This window comes from Arvicola amphibius, chromosome 3 (genome assembly GCF_903992535.2).
Source record: "Arvicola amphibius chromosome 3, mArvAmp1.2, whole genome shotgun sequence".
In the NCBI taxonomy this organism is placed as follows: domain Eukaryota; kingdom Metazoa; phylum Chordata; class Mammalia; order Rodentia; family Cricetidae; genus Arvicola; species Arvicola amphibius.
The window spans coordinates 156,325,517-156,341,103 of record NC_052049.1 but is presented as its reverse complement, the minus strand read 5'-3'; the positions used below and the strand labels follow the sequence as shown (position 1 = coordinate 156,341,103).

The window sequence follows — 15,587 nt, the reverse complement described above, 5'->3', positions numbered from 1 at the left end:
TACCTTAGTGTCTCTTCACAGCAACAGAACAGTAACTAAGCCACAAGCTATAAAACATAAATAAAAAAACACCAGTCTCTAGACTGGAAGTAATAGATGTTGCACAGAATGAGAAATAATTAAAAACTTGAAATCAATTGAGCGTTCAAATGGGAGTTGAAATATTTTAACATATATTAAAAAGTTGGATCTAGAGAGATGGTTCTGCAGTTGAAGATCACTTAATGCTCCTGCAGACAACCTGGATTCAAATTCTAGCACACACGTGGGAGCTCACAACCATCTTTACAACCATTCCAAGGGATCTGGCACCCACTTCCGACCTCCAAGGGCACCAGGCACACGCGCGCGTGGACACACACACACACACACACACACACACTGCACTTACATACATACATTCAGGCAAAACATTCATACATATGAACTAAAAATAAAGATTGCCAATCACATAGGTATTTTCTTTAAACATAATTTGAGGATACTCTTTAAAAAGCTGAGATGAAAAAGTACATAAGAAAGAAGGCAAAAGAAGGCAACAGGTTCCAGATACAACCCTAACTCAAAAGCATAAACCCAAGGGGTGAGTGCGGATACAGTTAACTCAAAACGTGAAAATTAATCTACCCATAGATAAACTCAGATTCTAGTTTTGCCAATAATATAGGAAAATGCAATTTAAAACTCCTAGAAAAACAGACCCAAATTCAATGTATGGTCTAAGTATGTACAAACAAAATATAACACATTTTTGAACAGCTGTTTCACTGAGCCTTATCCCTAACGCTACAATTTTTCATTCGCCTGCTTACTCTGCTAGAGCTTATCTTTTTCATCTCTATAATCCCAGTACACAGCAAAAACGGCTTACTGCTAGGTGTTAAACGCCTGTGAATTAATTAAATTTAAACCGGAATCTGCAGGCGTGGTTCGACATTCTCTACATCTACTAAAGCTCGCAGCAATGCGTATCCACCACAGCAAAATAGCTCGGCTTGAATGAACAAACGTGCCCTGTCGGCCTGCCCAGAGAAGCTGCGGCGCTACCCACTGAGTTCGCCGGGAGCCCTACTGGGCCAGCCTAGAGGTGCGAGTGCGCGCCCAGGAGGACGCGCACGCAAAGGGGGAGAGGTGCGCCTGCGCAGACATGCAAGCCGAGCCCAGGCTTCCAGGCGTTTAACTCCCCGCAGCCTTCCCGCACCTTCTGGGTGAGGAGGTGAGACTGGCGCAGCCGTTCCTCCGCGCTCAAGGCCCGCAAACGCTGCTTCAGCTCCGCCCGGAGGCTCCGCTTGGCGCTGCTTGCTGCGACCGCCGCCATCACGTGGCAAGCACCGTCCCAGCCACGCCCATCGCCCTCGGCCGCCGGAGTGGGAGGGGACGGGGGCGTGGCCCCTGTGGCCCAGTAGAGGTGCGTTGACCGCTTAACAGTCTGAGCCGGCCCCCCACTTGCGGCAGCGAATGGCAGCGTGCCGTGGCGACCTTGGCGTTTGTGCTGCTAACCAGGTACCTTTACCCTCCCTCACAGCCTACGGAGGTTGCCCTGCCTCTGCCGAAGGTCTAACAAAGGCCGTTAGCTACCCTCGCGGACTCAGTACTCTCTAATTTCCCTAACGTGGAGTGCAGGGTTGAAGAGGCCTCAGAAGGGCAACGCAAGCCAGATGAGTGCCCATCGTTGCCGGTGGACACTCGGCTCCTCCTGGTCAAAGAAGAGAACATTCTGCTTTACCACGAAGTGCCTTTCTCCCCCTTTTTCAGTCATTGGTTCATTACTGATAGACCTTGGGGTGGCTGATACAACAAATGGCAGGCCCCTTCAGGAGAAGGATGTCCTGTCTCTGGGGAACTCAGGACTCAGTCACCCTGTTCATTATTATGGAAGAGTTTGCCTGCTGTTGCTGCTGTTGGAACCTGCTCAGAGACACATAATGCCTTTCCCTAATGGCCTCTGACTGAGTGGGGAGCACAGAGTAAAGTAAGTAGGTGTGAGGAGCGCTGACTCAGATTTATACCACCCCCACCCCCATGTTACCACGCCTTAGCTGGGTACTGATTTTTTTTTTAAGAGTTAATTCTCCAGAGCTGGGGAGATGGTTTAGTTGGTAAAATGCTTGCTACACAAACAGGAGGAGCCGAGTTCAGGTCTCCAGCACCCACGTAAAAAGGCATAGAGTTCATTTCTGTAAGATCTAAAGTGCCTGAGGATAAAGCAAGGTGGAAGAGGGAGAACAAAGATGAACAGAATTCGTATGGACAGTAAAACAAGCACTGAATTCACTTACATCTGTGGTCTCCTCTTTATGCTACCAGCTCAAGTCAGTGTGGCCATGTCATATCTGCTTATCCATATTAATGTTTGAGTATCACTACCATAAATCAATGTGTGTAGAAGGTGTTAATCTGCAGGAAGAAATCCAAAAATGTAGCGTGCATGTGGTCCTAGGTTTTATCACAGGCACCACACACACACACACAATTGTACATGTTACTATTGATAAATTGCTGTTGTTGGATTCAGGTAAATTGCCTTGGTTTGATCACCAGTACTGCAAAAAATGGTAATAGCTTTGTCCAGTGTGGCAGAGGAGAAAACCTTTAGTTCCATATCTTCATCTTCATCAAGGACATATTTGCACCTGTAAATGCATGCAACCTTAGGTGTAAAGCTCTTTAGGGTTATGAATCCTCAAAAGATTTCTGCATGTCCTCTCACAGGTAAGGCTCCGTGACAGAATCACTGATATCTCCATTCCACCCATGTTTTCAATCCTCTGGAGCCTTGATTGCCAGCAGAAATCCAAATCCCAGGAAGACTCAATAACATAAAGGTGTCAGACACTGAGGGAAGATGTTATACTTGGCACTATAGGGTAGCTGACGCGAAAGAAGAGATCAAGCGTTCGTGTAGGAAACACTTTCTTAAAGATCTTGTAGAATATCTGAACCTTGAAGGTTCTAGGCCATTTTGAGCTACATAGGTACATAGGAAGACCCTGACTCAGAATAAAGCAAAGCCAAAGAAACCTCACATAGGACATCTTAAAAGTGGTGGCACACACATCTGTTATCAGCATTCAGAAGACTAAGGCAGAAAGATTGTGCTGCCAGGATCATCCTAAGCTACACAAGGAGACTGTGTCTTAAAATAAACACAGTTTCATGTTTAAATGTGAAATTCCCCCCCCCCCACAGTCTCTGTGTCTGAACACTTAGTCCTCATTTGGTGGAACTGTTTTGGGGTGCTTTGGAACATTTCTAACAAGTCAGTCACTGTGGGCACCGGAGCTCAACAGTGCTATCTTGGTCTAACTCACCTCAATAGGATTTCAAGTAACTTCCTCCCTGGTCTTCATACTTATTCCTTTTCCCTTCCTCCGTTTAACGGTGGAAATAAAATAAATGTCCATGCTGTTTAGGTTGAAGCGCCACTGCTAGAGTGTTTGCCTTGCATACACAAAGCCTGGGGTGATGGGCCTCGAGGACCACACCACAGGAACTGAACTGAACGTGTTGATGAGGCATCTGTAATCCCAGCCCTCGGGATGTGGAGACAGAAGGATCAGGTGGTACGGTCCTTAGTGACTTGTCCCAGTGTCTTTATTCCCTCAGCTAAGAATCATACTGCAGGGGCTGGAGAGATGGCTCAGAGGTTAAGAGCACTGACTGCTCTTCCAGAGGTCCTGAGTTCAATTCCCAGCAACCACATGGTGGCTCACAACCATGTAATGAGATCTGGTGCCCTCTTCTGGCCTTCAGGCATGGAGGCTGAACACTGTACATAATAAATAAATAAATCTTTTTAAAAAGTCTGGAAAAAAAAAGAATCATAATGCAGTAGTGTTGATAACTGAGGTCCCTTGTAAAGACATGCCTGGCCTTGAGAAAGGGGGCTCTGTTGTTATTGGATCTATTAATAGTCTCAAGGGACATGTATTGCTTATGATCTAGACCAAAACAGAGGATTTCTATATTGCCACCAAACTTGATTTAAAAATTGAAGCATGGTCTAACAAAAGACAATTTTCACACACACACACAAAGTTGAAAAATGGCTTGATATTCATTTAATTGTTTTTGTTCAAACCGCTCCAGGTTCCTGCTGTAGATGCAGGAAGAGAAGCAAATTCTTCCTAACTACTAGAAAGTCAGACTGATCATATATAGTCTGACTATTGACTTGGTTTGGGGAAAGTGAATTCTACTTTTTGTGTCTTGCCTTGGGCAAAATGGAGTGGGAGGTGCTGAGAGAAGAGAAGGCAAGAGAAGATCAGAGAGAAAAATGATTCGAGGCTGTTCTTTTAGGGCATCATTTTTGACCCCAACACTGTGTATCTGACTGCCCTATCCATCGAAGTCCAAATGAAAGGCCAGAGAGTAAAGGTTGGGGTGAGTACATCAATGAGAAACTAAGCAACCAGGACCTCTGAAGATAGAGGAAGTGTGGACTCCGGAATTGTTAGGAAGCAGATTTTAGCCCCCATATGGTTTAGCCTAGACTAACTCTGAATAACAAGCATCCTTGTATGGAAGTCTCTCCCTCAAGGAAGAGGAAGAAAAGACACTACCCTCCAGATCATCATCAGTCCGTACTTCAGTGCCTGTCCCTGTGTCGAGTATTGTTGAAGTTCCAGGCAGACTCAAAGCTTTAAAACATGAAACACATGCAGAAACAAATATCGGTAATTTATTCCATAAAGTGAGAACAAAACATCTGCAACTCCGGAAAGTCAAGTCTCATCTGAGTTGTGAGTACATGGAAGGACTAAGTGCTGGTCACCATTGTCATGGGAGCCAGGGTTCCCTCTGTTCAATAGTGTTGCTTGAGGAGAAAAGAACATTTTCCAGATCTGTCCTGTCATTTCCAGAAAAGTCAGCCAGCCAGATTTAGGTTCAAATTTCTTCATGAAGCCATCTTCCTACGAGAACAAAGCAGAGATTTAAGAATCGGTGAGAGAATCTTCTCCACACTCTGCCTGTTTGCAGTCATTCTATCCTCAGCATTGCTCACTGCTCCAGAGCTAAGCTCCTTTAGAAACACCGCCCAATAGAAATACAGTTTGAGCTACATATGTTAGTTTCAAGAGGTTTTGAAGCCATATATTAATAAGTGTCTTTGTAAATCTTCTGTTGCTGTGAAGAGACACCATGACCAAGGTAGCTCTTAATTTCATTGGAGGCTGGCTTACAGTTCCATTCTCATCGTGGCAGGAAGCATGGTGGCATGCAGTAGCTGCTAAAGAGCTACATCCTGATTCGATGAATAAGCACAGAGAGAGACTCTGGGGTTGGCATGGGCTTTGGAAACCCCAGCTGACATAGTTCTTCCAACAAGGCCATACCTCCTAATCCTTTTCAATCCTTTCAAATAGTGCCACTCCCTTGTTACTAAGCATTCAAGTTCATGAGCATATGGAGTCATTCTTATTCAGAGCACCACAGAAGGAAAAAAGGAGAAAGAATTTGAACACATATCTAGTTCAATGTGTATTTAGTATATGAATATCTTTCAGGGTATAGACAGTACAAAGCCATTATTAAGATACTATATTCTGTTTTGCCTACTAGACTTCCAAAGAGTAGTACTTTCGTCTTCATTCAAACTAGCCTTGTTTCTGTTGCTCGCTAGTTATAAGCGCCAAGGAAAGAAATTCTCTGGTTCTTGTTGTTGTTGTTGTTGTTTTATTTCCTCTCTTTTTCTTTCAGTTGCATAGCACTAAAAATGAATTTATATTTATATTTATAAATTGTATTATACTAAAATTGTTATTGTTATTTGTTTGCTTTGTTTTCCAGATGGGATTTTTTTTCATATAACAGCTATGGCTACTCTAGAATTCCCTTTGTAGACCAGGCTGGCTTTAAATTCATAGAGATCTGCCTGCCTCTGCCTCTCGAGTGCTAGAATTAAAGTACCACTGCCCAGCTGTATTGAGAATTATAAGGACTCATAGTAAATCCAGATTAAACCAATGTTCTTAATTCTAAGAGAATGTTGTGTATTTCCACCATAATTACTTTTGAGGCTGGCCTTTTTTTTAATTAGGAAAATCCAGGCTGGTATAAATGCCTCTCTAGGATTTATGAATTCCTAAATTCAAGCTTCAGAATACATACATACATACATACACACACACACACACACACACACACACAACAATGAACTATAGCACACTGTAACAATATTTTAGCAACTTGAAAACTATAATTATATTACATCTTCATTAGATATTGCTTCTAGCCTCATACTATTATTTTATCTAATGAGGATACTGCCACTTGGGGAAAAGGTAGCTAAGATAATACAACTCATGGTGAGTAACAGCACATACTGTGTTCTCAACTCTTGGGAGATGGAGACAGAAGGATTACTGTAAGCAAGCCTTGACTACACAGTGAGTTTCAAGCCACCATGGGCTACACAGCAAGATGCTGTACCAAAAAAAAATAAATAAATAAAAGATAATATAATTCTTTGCCTGGACCAGGTTTAGGATGAGAACATTACACTCTTTTCACTCCGTATATTTCAAAACAAGCCCAAATAAAGAACTGTTCAAAACACTTATTTTATTTATTTATTTTTATTTATACTCATTTTATTTTCTAGAACTTACAAACTAGCCAGAGATGCCCGTAAACTTTTGAATCTTGTGTCTCTATCTCCTAGCACTGGAGTTATAGCCATGACCCATCATGCCTGGTTCAGGCAGTGCTAGGAATAGACACCAGAACCTTGTGCGTGCTAAGCAAGCAACCTACCAGCTGAGTTATATCCCCAGACTGTGTTCACACACACTCTGTACCACCACCCCTGATATTTTGTTGTTGTTGTTCATCTAAGTAAACATTTGTTCTGCATCTTGTAAGTTCCAGGATTACAATGTCTCCAAATGTCTATGCCATAATAGGACTAATACCGAAAAAGTGAATCACGTGTAGCTTCTTGTGTCATCATGAAACCAGGCAAGCCACCAGAGGGGAAAGTGCCTATGTGTTGTGTGCAGAGTTAGCTGTGAGACACATGATGTCATGTTCCACCAGAAAAGAGATTGCTTACTTCCCTGTTTCCTCTTCTTCTAACCTTATATTCTCACATAGTATCCACAGTCTTGGTATTTATACATTTCTTGTTCCCCTTCCAAGGATAGATGTAATCTTATAGCAGATAGGCAAGTAATAACCTTTAAAATGTCCTTTTATTAACAGGAAAACTGGTCATTTCTGGGCAGTTAACATGCTAACTTCTTACATATTTTCAACTTATAAGGTAAAGAAAGTAAAAGAAAAAAACTAAATGAAAATATAAAATAGTCACAAATCTATAAAAAACTAAAATTAAAAGAACTGAAAAAAACAGGAAAATATATTTATTAGGAAAGAGTTCATTCAAATGTAAGAAAAATTAATCAGGCCTTAACAGTTAAAAAGAGAAGTTGACTGAGACTTAAATTATGAATAATACATAGGAAAACACTTTAAGATTATGAGCAATTAAAGAGCTTTAGATTACAACACAATCAGTTTTTTATAGCTATAAAATATTTTTCTAAACAGGTTCTTTTAAAACTATTTCCTTTAGTGATGCAATTTGAATCTTAAGACCATTACATAAAAATGAATATACAAATAAGAATTCATTATCACATCAGTAATGTAGTAATAAACAAGAAATGCCCATGTCTGGTTATTTCTTGGAGTTGTGAAATTTTGCTAAATTGGGCTATTCTGATTTTGAGAAACCCTAAAGCATAAAGTAATATACCAAGTTGCCATGGTTTGTTCCTACCTTCCAAAACTCATGTTGAGGCTTAATTGCTATTTTGATAATATTAAGAGTTGGAATCTTTAAGAAATGGTTTGGACATGGGAGCACCCCCTCCATGACTATATCAAGACTATTATCCAAGGAGTGGATTTGTTAGCAAAAGATGTGTTCAGCCCTTTAGTCATCTTTCTTCCCTCCTTTCATCCCTGCCTTCCTTCCTGCAGCAAGAAGGCTCTTATCAGATGCAGCCCTTCAATGCTGGTACCCTTCAGTGCTGTAACCCTTGGATTCTGGCACTCTCAGACTCCCCAAACAACTTCCTTTTGGTTATTTTTACTGTGTTATATTCTATTATAGTATTACAAAGTGGACTGACACATATTGTACCAATAACCCAAAGAAAATTAAAACCCTTGACTTCTTTTTAAAGATATAAGTGGGTATCACGGTCACTCCTCTAGAGACTATTAATTCAGTTATTCATTTGACAGCTGCTTCAGTGGTCTGGGGCTATTGCTTTATGGTGGAGTATGTGCCTAACATTTACAGGGCTTGGCTATTTAGACCTTTGGAAATGCCTTTCCTGAGAAGAATGATGAATCAATCACCTACACATCTCTGTGCATCTATCCACTCTGCCCATTCACTTTGTTACCAAACTGACTACACCATTAGAGCAAGAGGAAGAAGCCTGGAGGGGAGGGAGGGGAGGAAAAGAGGAGAGAATCACGTAGCTTAACTCTTACTACTCTTACTATTCTGGTTACTTGGAAAGGGCTAATTCAGTGTAATCCCAATTATAAAAGGGATTTTTTTGTAGTTAAAGCAGTTTTAAAAAACTGTATATTTAAGTTTTTGGAATTTCCCACATAACCCCTCTATTTACATATTCATGATGTACTTTTACAAGAAAACTTTCTGGTTCTTTACATATAGGTGTTATTGTCTTAGCTTTTATTATGTTTATTCTACATTATTATTACATTATATAAATTACATAATGTAATTATTATTACATTATGTTATATTCTGTTGTTATACATATGGCACAGGCAACCTGAAACTTGGAGTACTTCCTAGGTGACCTAACCTAAGCCATGCCTCTAATAAGCAGGGAATTTGGAGTTCAGTCCTCAGATTTCATTGTCAATTTCTGAGATATATAATTATTTGTCAGGTACCTTCCATGCACATGCAATAGATGCTATGCTAAGCATAAGGATATAGTGATGTGTACAGTAGATACAGTCCCCCTCTGTGGGACTAATGACCAAATATTCTTCTCTGTTATATAGGTCTGGACACAGAAAAGTGCTCATTCAAGAATATGGAAGTAGGAAAGTAACCTGAATCCAACTAAAGTATGATTTCCAAGGGGTGAGCCACTGAGTTCCATCTTAAGCACACTCTTTGTTTCACAGACAGGGTCTTGCTATATTACCCACACTGGCCTTGAAATTCTCCTGTGCTCAAGCAGTGTTCCTTTAGCTTTTGCCCCTGTGTAGCTGAGACTATAGACACCAGCACCTAAAATCTACTCTAATGGCTTTAGGAACTATCTTTTCCTCCCAAATGCTCATGATAACTTAAAAACATCACATTAAATATTTTACCACATATTATGAGTCCAACTGTGCACATCAAACTGGTAGAGGGAACTAGAGAAAATAGAAAAAGTGTAGAGGATTAAGAAAAACAGACAACAGATTGAAAACTAAAGGGGATATGGAAGAGAAGGAAAGAACAGAGGAAGGATGAGGGGGGAGGGAAGAGATAGAAGAGTGAGGAGGGGAGGGAAGGAGGAAAGGTTCAAACTGATTTTTTTTTTAAAAAAAAAAAGGAGGAATGAGTTTATGCATCCCATGATTAATGCATCAATCTCATGGTCTTCCCTTTAGTGGCGGAGGCCCATGATGACTAACATCTAACTGAAGTGCACCATATGACTTTTGGTGTTGAAATATACTTCGATTTGATAAATAGAAGCTACTCAGTATTAGTATTTATTAGTAATAACAATAGTCTTGGAATTAAACTGAATTGCTCTGGATGCTTGGTGTGTGTGTGTAAATCATGTGATCCTTGTGCCAGCCCCAGCTGATAGGCTGTAAGATAGCTTATTTTTACAGACAAGGAAGCAAAGTATAGAGAAGTTATGTAAATTGTTCCAGTCACACGGAAGCACTGAGCCCTGAAATAAGCTCAGCCCTGCTTGAATTGGAGTTGGTGCTCCTAATATCTGTGCTGTACTTCTCTATCACATCTTGGTCTGAAACTTCTCATAGAGTTTCAGGCATATTTCAAGTGTGACAAAATCATAGGTTTCATGTTTTGTGATCATTGCAGAGGTTTCTCTTTCAGAAAAGGAAAAAGGAAAAAAGTGTAAAATACCCACTTCCCCTTCCTACTAGGATTCCTGGCTACTAGCATACACATAAGCATTTTCTACAAAATGAATCATTCAGAGTAAACTCATTCATCAGAGCAGATTTGTCAATAGCACTGTGGAAAATAAAAGGGTATTTGTTTGCTATGCCTGTGTGTACTGGCTCACTATTTGCCATAAGCAGAATAAGTGATTTCTCTAGGCTGGAATACAGTGTTGAGATTGCTTAAAACAATCTTAAAGAGCACTTCCATCATACCTACAGCATAAGATCCTAGGTGTAAAAATAAAACCAATTTGAGAACTCACATAGGAGCTTTATGAAGGGTGAGGTGTGTGTGTGTGTGTGTGTGTGTGTGTGTGTGTGTGTGTGTGCATGTGTGTGTTGCATGAGATGTACTTTTGTATCTCCATTAAGATAAGTTTTTCCTACTGTATATCTGCTAATACCTTTATGATTCTCAGGCAAATACATTTCTAGAAATTCTAAGAGACTATTCCATACACTTCATTCATTTTGAATTCTAAGAATTCACATAATGTGCTATATTAACATATATTTAAGTGACACATATTTTGTGTCTTCCTGTTGTGCTAGACAATGGGAACATAGAGTAAACCTATAAAGCTTGTGAGACCTATTCTCTACAGACTCTTTTTTGTGGCCTCTATGCTAGCAGACGCTTGCCTTCACTTAAGGTGTACACAGTGCTGTGGAGATTTTTCTGAGTCCTTCCCACAGCCAACCAGAAGAAATATAGCCAAACATCTGACATATTTCACCTAGACCCAAATCCAGATCAGTTAAAAAGAAGAATTACAGGTAGTTTAAGGCAATTGTAAAGGAGGACTGCTTTCCAGTAAGACATAGCACTGAGCAAGCAGACTTTCAACAAAAAGTAGAAATGGAACAAAGTCTAAGTTCAATAAAGTCAATTACATCAAATGTTTAAACACTTGTAATTATTGAAAACATCTACAGTTTTAGAAGGTAATCAACAAACTAAAAGAAGTTTGCCACATAAAAATAATTTGCATTCAGATTGTTCAAAGAATTCCTTTGTTAATAAAAACAATTGGAAACTGAGCAAAAGAAATAAACAGTAAGAATCCAGTAAGAATTAGTCATTGAACGCAGACTTGAGCTCAGCATGAAGGGAACTTTAATTGTACTAGTAACCAAGGGCAAAATTAATTAACATAAGAAAACTAAGTATATGTTTGTATTTAGTATAACAACATGGAGAAGTTACAGCAGATTGCTAGGACCTCCTTGGACCAAGGAAATGTTGGATACTCTAACATGCTGCTGGCAAGATTATAATGTGGTAGAACCACTATGGAGCCAAAAAATCTAGTAATTTCAAAATGAATACACACCATAGAGTTTTCAGCTCTATGGCCAAATATCCACCCTAGAAAACACCTACACACAGGAAGGATAGGTATTGGTATATTCAAAGAAACATTGCTTGTGACAGAAAACTCTGGAAATAACCCAAATAAGAAACCAACTCTTTGACAGCATGTACATTCAACAGAACATATTAAGAACTCTCTTCATTTTTATTTATTGTGCTAGGGATTTGCATGAGGGGCCTTGTTCATGCAACACAGGAGTTCCACAATTAATCCACTCCCTAAAGTACTCTTTAAAGTGCTATATTTAGTACTCTGGGTTAAAAAGAAACAGTTACAGAATAAGTCCATATACTGTTTGAGGTGGGGGTTAAGCAGGACTTTCTATGGGCAGATCTGGCTTTCTACTGACTCTCTATGGAGTTGAAGATGACCCTGACCTTTTGGTCCTCTTCCATTTGTTCCTGAGCTCTGCGATTACAGATGGGCACTGCCATGTCTAGCCCAGATACTAATTTGTAAAATATTTTCCAGAAAGACTACCATGAGACTAAGGATACAGTGCAGTGATAGAGCGTGTGCTCAGATTGTGTTAGGTTCTAGGTTTGATCCCTGGTGACAAAGGGCTGGGGACAGGGTGGGGTGAGGAGTCTTGCTAGCCAAGCCTGATGGTGTGCATCCAGAATCCCAGATAAAAGGAAGGCCAAGGGTGGTAGAATCACTGTACTCTGGGGGTTGGAGGCCAGCCTGGGCAACATGGTGAGATCTCTTCATTGGGGGTGGTAGATGCTACAAGTATTTTCTTTGTGTGTGTTCAATAAACATGCTTTGTATAAACAATAACAGTGGACATTGCTTGAGAAAGATTAAAAACTGGGGCTGGGAGAGAGACTACATGAGGATAGAAATGGTTTTCAACTCTGTGGTAAGCATATTGAGACACAAAGTTAAGCAACCAAGTCTACCCAGGAAGGGCTTCCCAATAACCTAAGCTCCAAAACCCTTGGCATAGTCTTGGCTTTCTGAGATACTGATTAAAAAAAAAAAAGCAAATTTTTATATTTGAATATGCTTTAAAATTATTCCTTCTAGTGAGGCAATACATTATTTTTATCATGAAACTTTAAAAGCCCGTAATTTGTATATTATAAATGAGGAAATGTCAGTGTGTAAGTAATGAATGTACAAAACCATGCAGCTGACTACTACAGTACAGCAAAGTACAAATAACAAGATCTAACATCAGCTCCTTCTGTGCTAATTCTCCATTGGCATGAGAATCCTAGCAAAAGGCAGACGCTTGGCGGTCTGCCCTGCTGATTCTGAAGATTCAGTAAAATGCTGCTGCTTTCAGGCCCAAACCTCATGAATGTAGTTCACAAGGTGAGAATAAAAGCTGGAGACACAAATGTTTGCCAACTATAAAGTTGTAGGGTCCTCTGGAAATGACCCAGGAAATTTTTGTTTTGTTTACTTTTAATTAAAAGCATCTAAAATAAGATATACAGATTGCAATCTTTTAGCTAGAATTTTCTCATTTGTTTTAACTAGTAAAAAAACTATTCCAATTTTGCAGAGAAATGTAAAAAGAATGTCATCACACATACCCAGCCTCCATTCTGACGTATCCATTCTCCTGTGTTATTCATTATGAATTCAGCCACAAAACTGGAAACTTGCTTGTAAGCATCCACATCCAAGTCAATCTGCTCTTGTGGAAGTTTTTTGAGGAGAACACCCCCAAAAGCAAATATAGTCACAATCCTTCCCCAGTTGATGATGCCGTCTTCAAATTCTTTTTCCATTACTTGATTGAATATTATTCTGGCAGTATCTATGGATTCCACATCAAAATCATCCAAGTATAGTTTCAGATTCTTTTCGACTTTTTTCTGAACTGAGAAAGCAACTCTTTGTAGCACCCTGGATGTTTTGCTTGGAGCCGATTCAAAAGCAGGAACCTGCAGTACATACTGAAGATAGTCCTCAGCCAGTGAGTGGATATACATGAACTCACAGTCAGTCATCTTCCCTGGCAGAGAGCTAACTGGAACTGTCCACCTGAAGGCCGAGGCAGCGACTAATACAAAGACAAGGTTGGGCAACGGATGGGGTGATCATATTTGAACACTGCTGGAATTTCTCTTTATGTATGTGGGCTGTGTGTGAAAGCAAAAGTTCGAACTGTGAAAGAGAAAAATGTTTCAGAGAAACACCACTTCCTCTTCCTCTTGTGATTCAATTTAAGCACCAAGAATGAGAGGATGTAGAGAATCAGATCCCTGTAAGCTCCTGGGAACGAGAGGCCCTTCGAACTTGCTGTGACAATACTACACTTGAAATGTAGATACACTAGGTTGAGAGGAGAAAAAGTTAACTCCTTTCTTCTCATATTTATAATTTCTGATAGCAAACAACCTAACTTTATGCCCAACTTAGTACATATTCTTTTTAAAGTATCTACTTTTGTTTTATGCCTGTGCCTGAGTTTATGCATATTCAGCATGCACTTGCAGTGTCTGTGGAAACTGGAAGAGGGTGTTGGGCTCCTCAGAACTGGAGTTGCAGGCTGTGGGTGCTGGGATCTGAACCTGAGATACCTTGAAACAGCAGAAAGTGCTCTTATCTTCTTAGCGCCCTTTCTAGTCCTTCATACATATTCTTCAATCATATGTATTACCCTGTATCTGGGTGAGAAATCATGGGAGAAATTAGAAGGAGCAATGATGTTAGAGTCACAATGCCTGGTATCAGTTGTAGACAAGTCCTTCTTCCTGTTTACTGTGGTTTGGTTGTGACCTGTACTTTGAAAAAGGAAGCCATCTAGAATGACTTCAGAGGGTTGAGGTGACACTAAAGGAGATGACCTATATAATGTGACTGTCACCATGTCTGGTGAGATGTAGGGGCTTCGTGATGCTGCCCTTCATTCTCTGATGAACTAGTGATGGCTTAGCTTCTCAGTTGCCCCCTGACCCAGTGAGTACAGAACTCCAGAGGTCCACCATTTGAAGTTAAGAGCAAATCTCGCATTTTGTCGAGCTTTGGTAGCAATTCGGAGAGAAGCTTGGTGGAGATGGTGAAATCAGTGGCTAAAGCAACGTTGCAGACTTTGGGTTGGAGCTTAAGTCTCCTCACCTAAGTGTGCGTGTAGCAGTGAAGGCGGCTGCTGAATGCATGGAGGTGAGGAGCTGTACTTACCTGACAGCTTCAAACTGAGAGCCAGTGGTGGAGAAATAGAGACAATCACATCCCGGGAAAAATCAAATGTTTTTCACTCTCCCTCCGTATATGCTGTAATTTTAATTCTTTGCAGCAGATTGTTATGAGCAACTGCAAACATTGAAGAAAAATACATTTGCAACTTGTATTTATGATCAGTCTATAGAGTTGAGGAGGAAGGGTGAGAGGTTGCTTAGGGTGCTCGGAAATAGAAACATGTGGTAGCCATGGAAACATAGGAGCTATCGATTCAGAGCCCCAGCTGATCTGTTTTAAACTTACCACCAACTTTGCCACAGGTCCCGTAGTCTGTTTCCAGCCAGAGACATCAAGGCAGGACTGAAGCCACACTCCTATTCAACATGTTACACAACTTTCCACGACATGTACGTTATATTATTCTACTTTCCAAGGGCTCTCAGAGCCTGAGCCTACTTCCCATACTTTGCTTCCTTCTTCACAAGAATCAGTCCTGGATTACTCTCTTGCAGCTTGCCGGTTTCTTCTGGCTCCGTCCCCACCTCCTCTCCCAGCATTTTCCTCAGCTGTCTCCTCACATCTACTTAGCATAGAGTCTCTTTTTGAACCCATAAGAACAGAACAATTCATGGTTATAGGGCCACTATATTTCTATAAAATTTTACCATGCAAAATTCTTCTGTGACTATTTCTGTTAGCCCACAGAATCACAAGGCCATGGGCAAACTCCTTTTTGGCTTCTAATCAGTTTTGAGTAGCCTAAGGACCACTAAAATGATACAAGGCTTGTTTCCACACCCCACATTCCTGTGATGCTCAGAAGTTCTGACAAAGTAATGGAAGAATGTTGCTTAAGAATTTCAATAAGTCTTCTGTGGT

At 40.5% G+C, this 15,587-nt stretch overlaps 2 protein-coding genes across 10 annotated transcripts in view; both read right to left on the bottom strand.

The window, feature by feature from the left end:
* Mthfs (methenyltetrahydrofolate synthetase) overlaps positions 1-1,358 on the bottom strand; it is a 33,056-nt gene extending 31,698 nt beyond the window's left edge. For 4 of the 9 annotated variants that reach the window (XM_038321611.1, XM_038321613.1, XM_038321617.1 and 1 more), the window contains exon 1: positions 872-1,086. Coding sequence is in view for 1 of the 9 variants with exons in the window: in XM_038321610.1 (XP_038177538.1) it covers positions 1,202-1,318 (117 nt within the window). In the remaining 8 variants the exon portion in view is untranslated. Of the gene's footprint in view, positions 1-871; positions 1,087-1,201 lie in introns of those variants that run through there. The other 5 variants (XM_038321612.1, XM_038321614.1, XM_038321618.1 and 2 more) reach the window with 3 other exon arrangements.
* A 3,303-nt stretch (positions 1,359-4,661) lies between these two features.
* On the bottom strand, positions 4,662-13,658 carry Bcl2a1 (BCL2 related protein A1). Its single transcript, XM_038321619.1, has 2 exons — positions 13,115-13,658; positions 4,662-4,913 (listed from the first exon to the last, which is right to left on the bottom strand). The coding sequence occupies exons 1-2, from the start codon at positions 13,532-13,534 to the stop codon at positions 4,725-4,727; spliced, it is 609 nt and encodes a 202-aa protein (XP_038177547.1). The 5' UTR covers positions 13,535-13,658; the 3' UTR covers positions 4,662-4,724.
* Positions 13,659-15,587: the final 1,929 nt, after the last annotated feature.

Coding starts and splice junctions, on each gene's coding strand:
- Bcl2a1 (XM_038321619.1), bottom strand. CDS start 13,534: ATGACTGACTGTGAGTTCATGTATATCCACTCACTGGCTGAGGACTAT. Junction 4,914..13,114: donor TACGTCAGAATGGAGGCTGG/GTATGTGTGATG, acceptor TTGTTCTCGTAG/GAAGATGGCTTCATGAAGAA.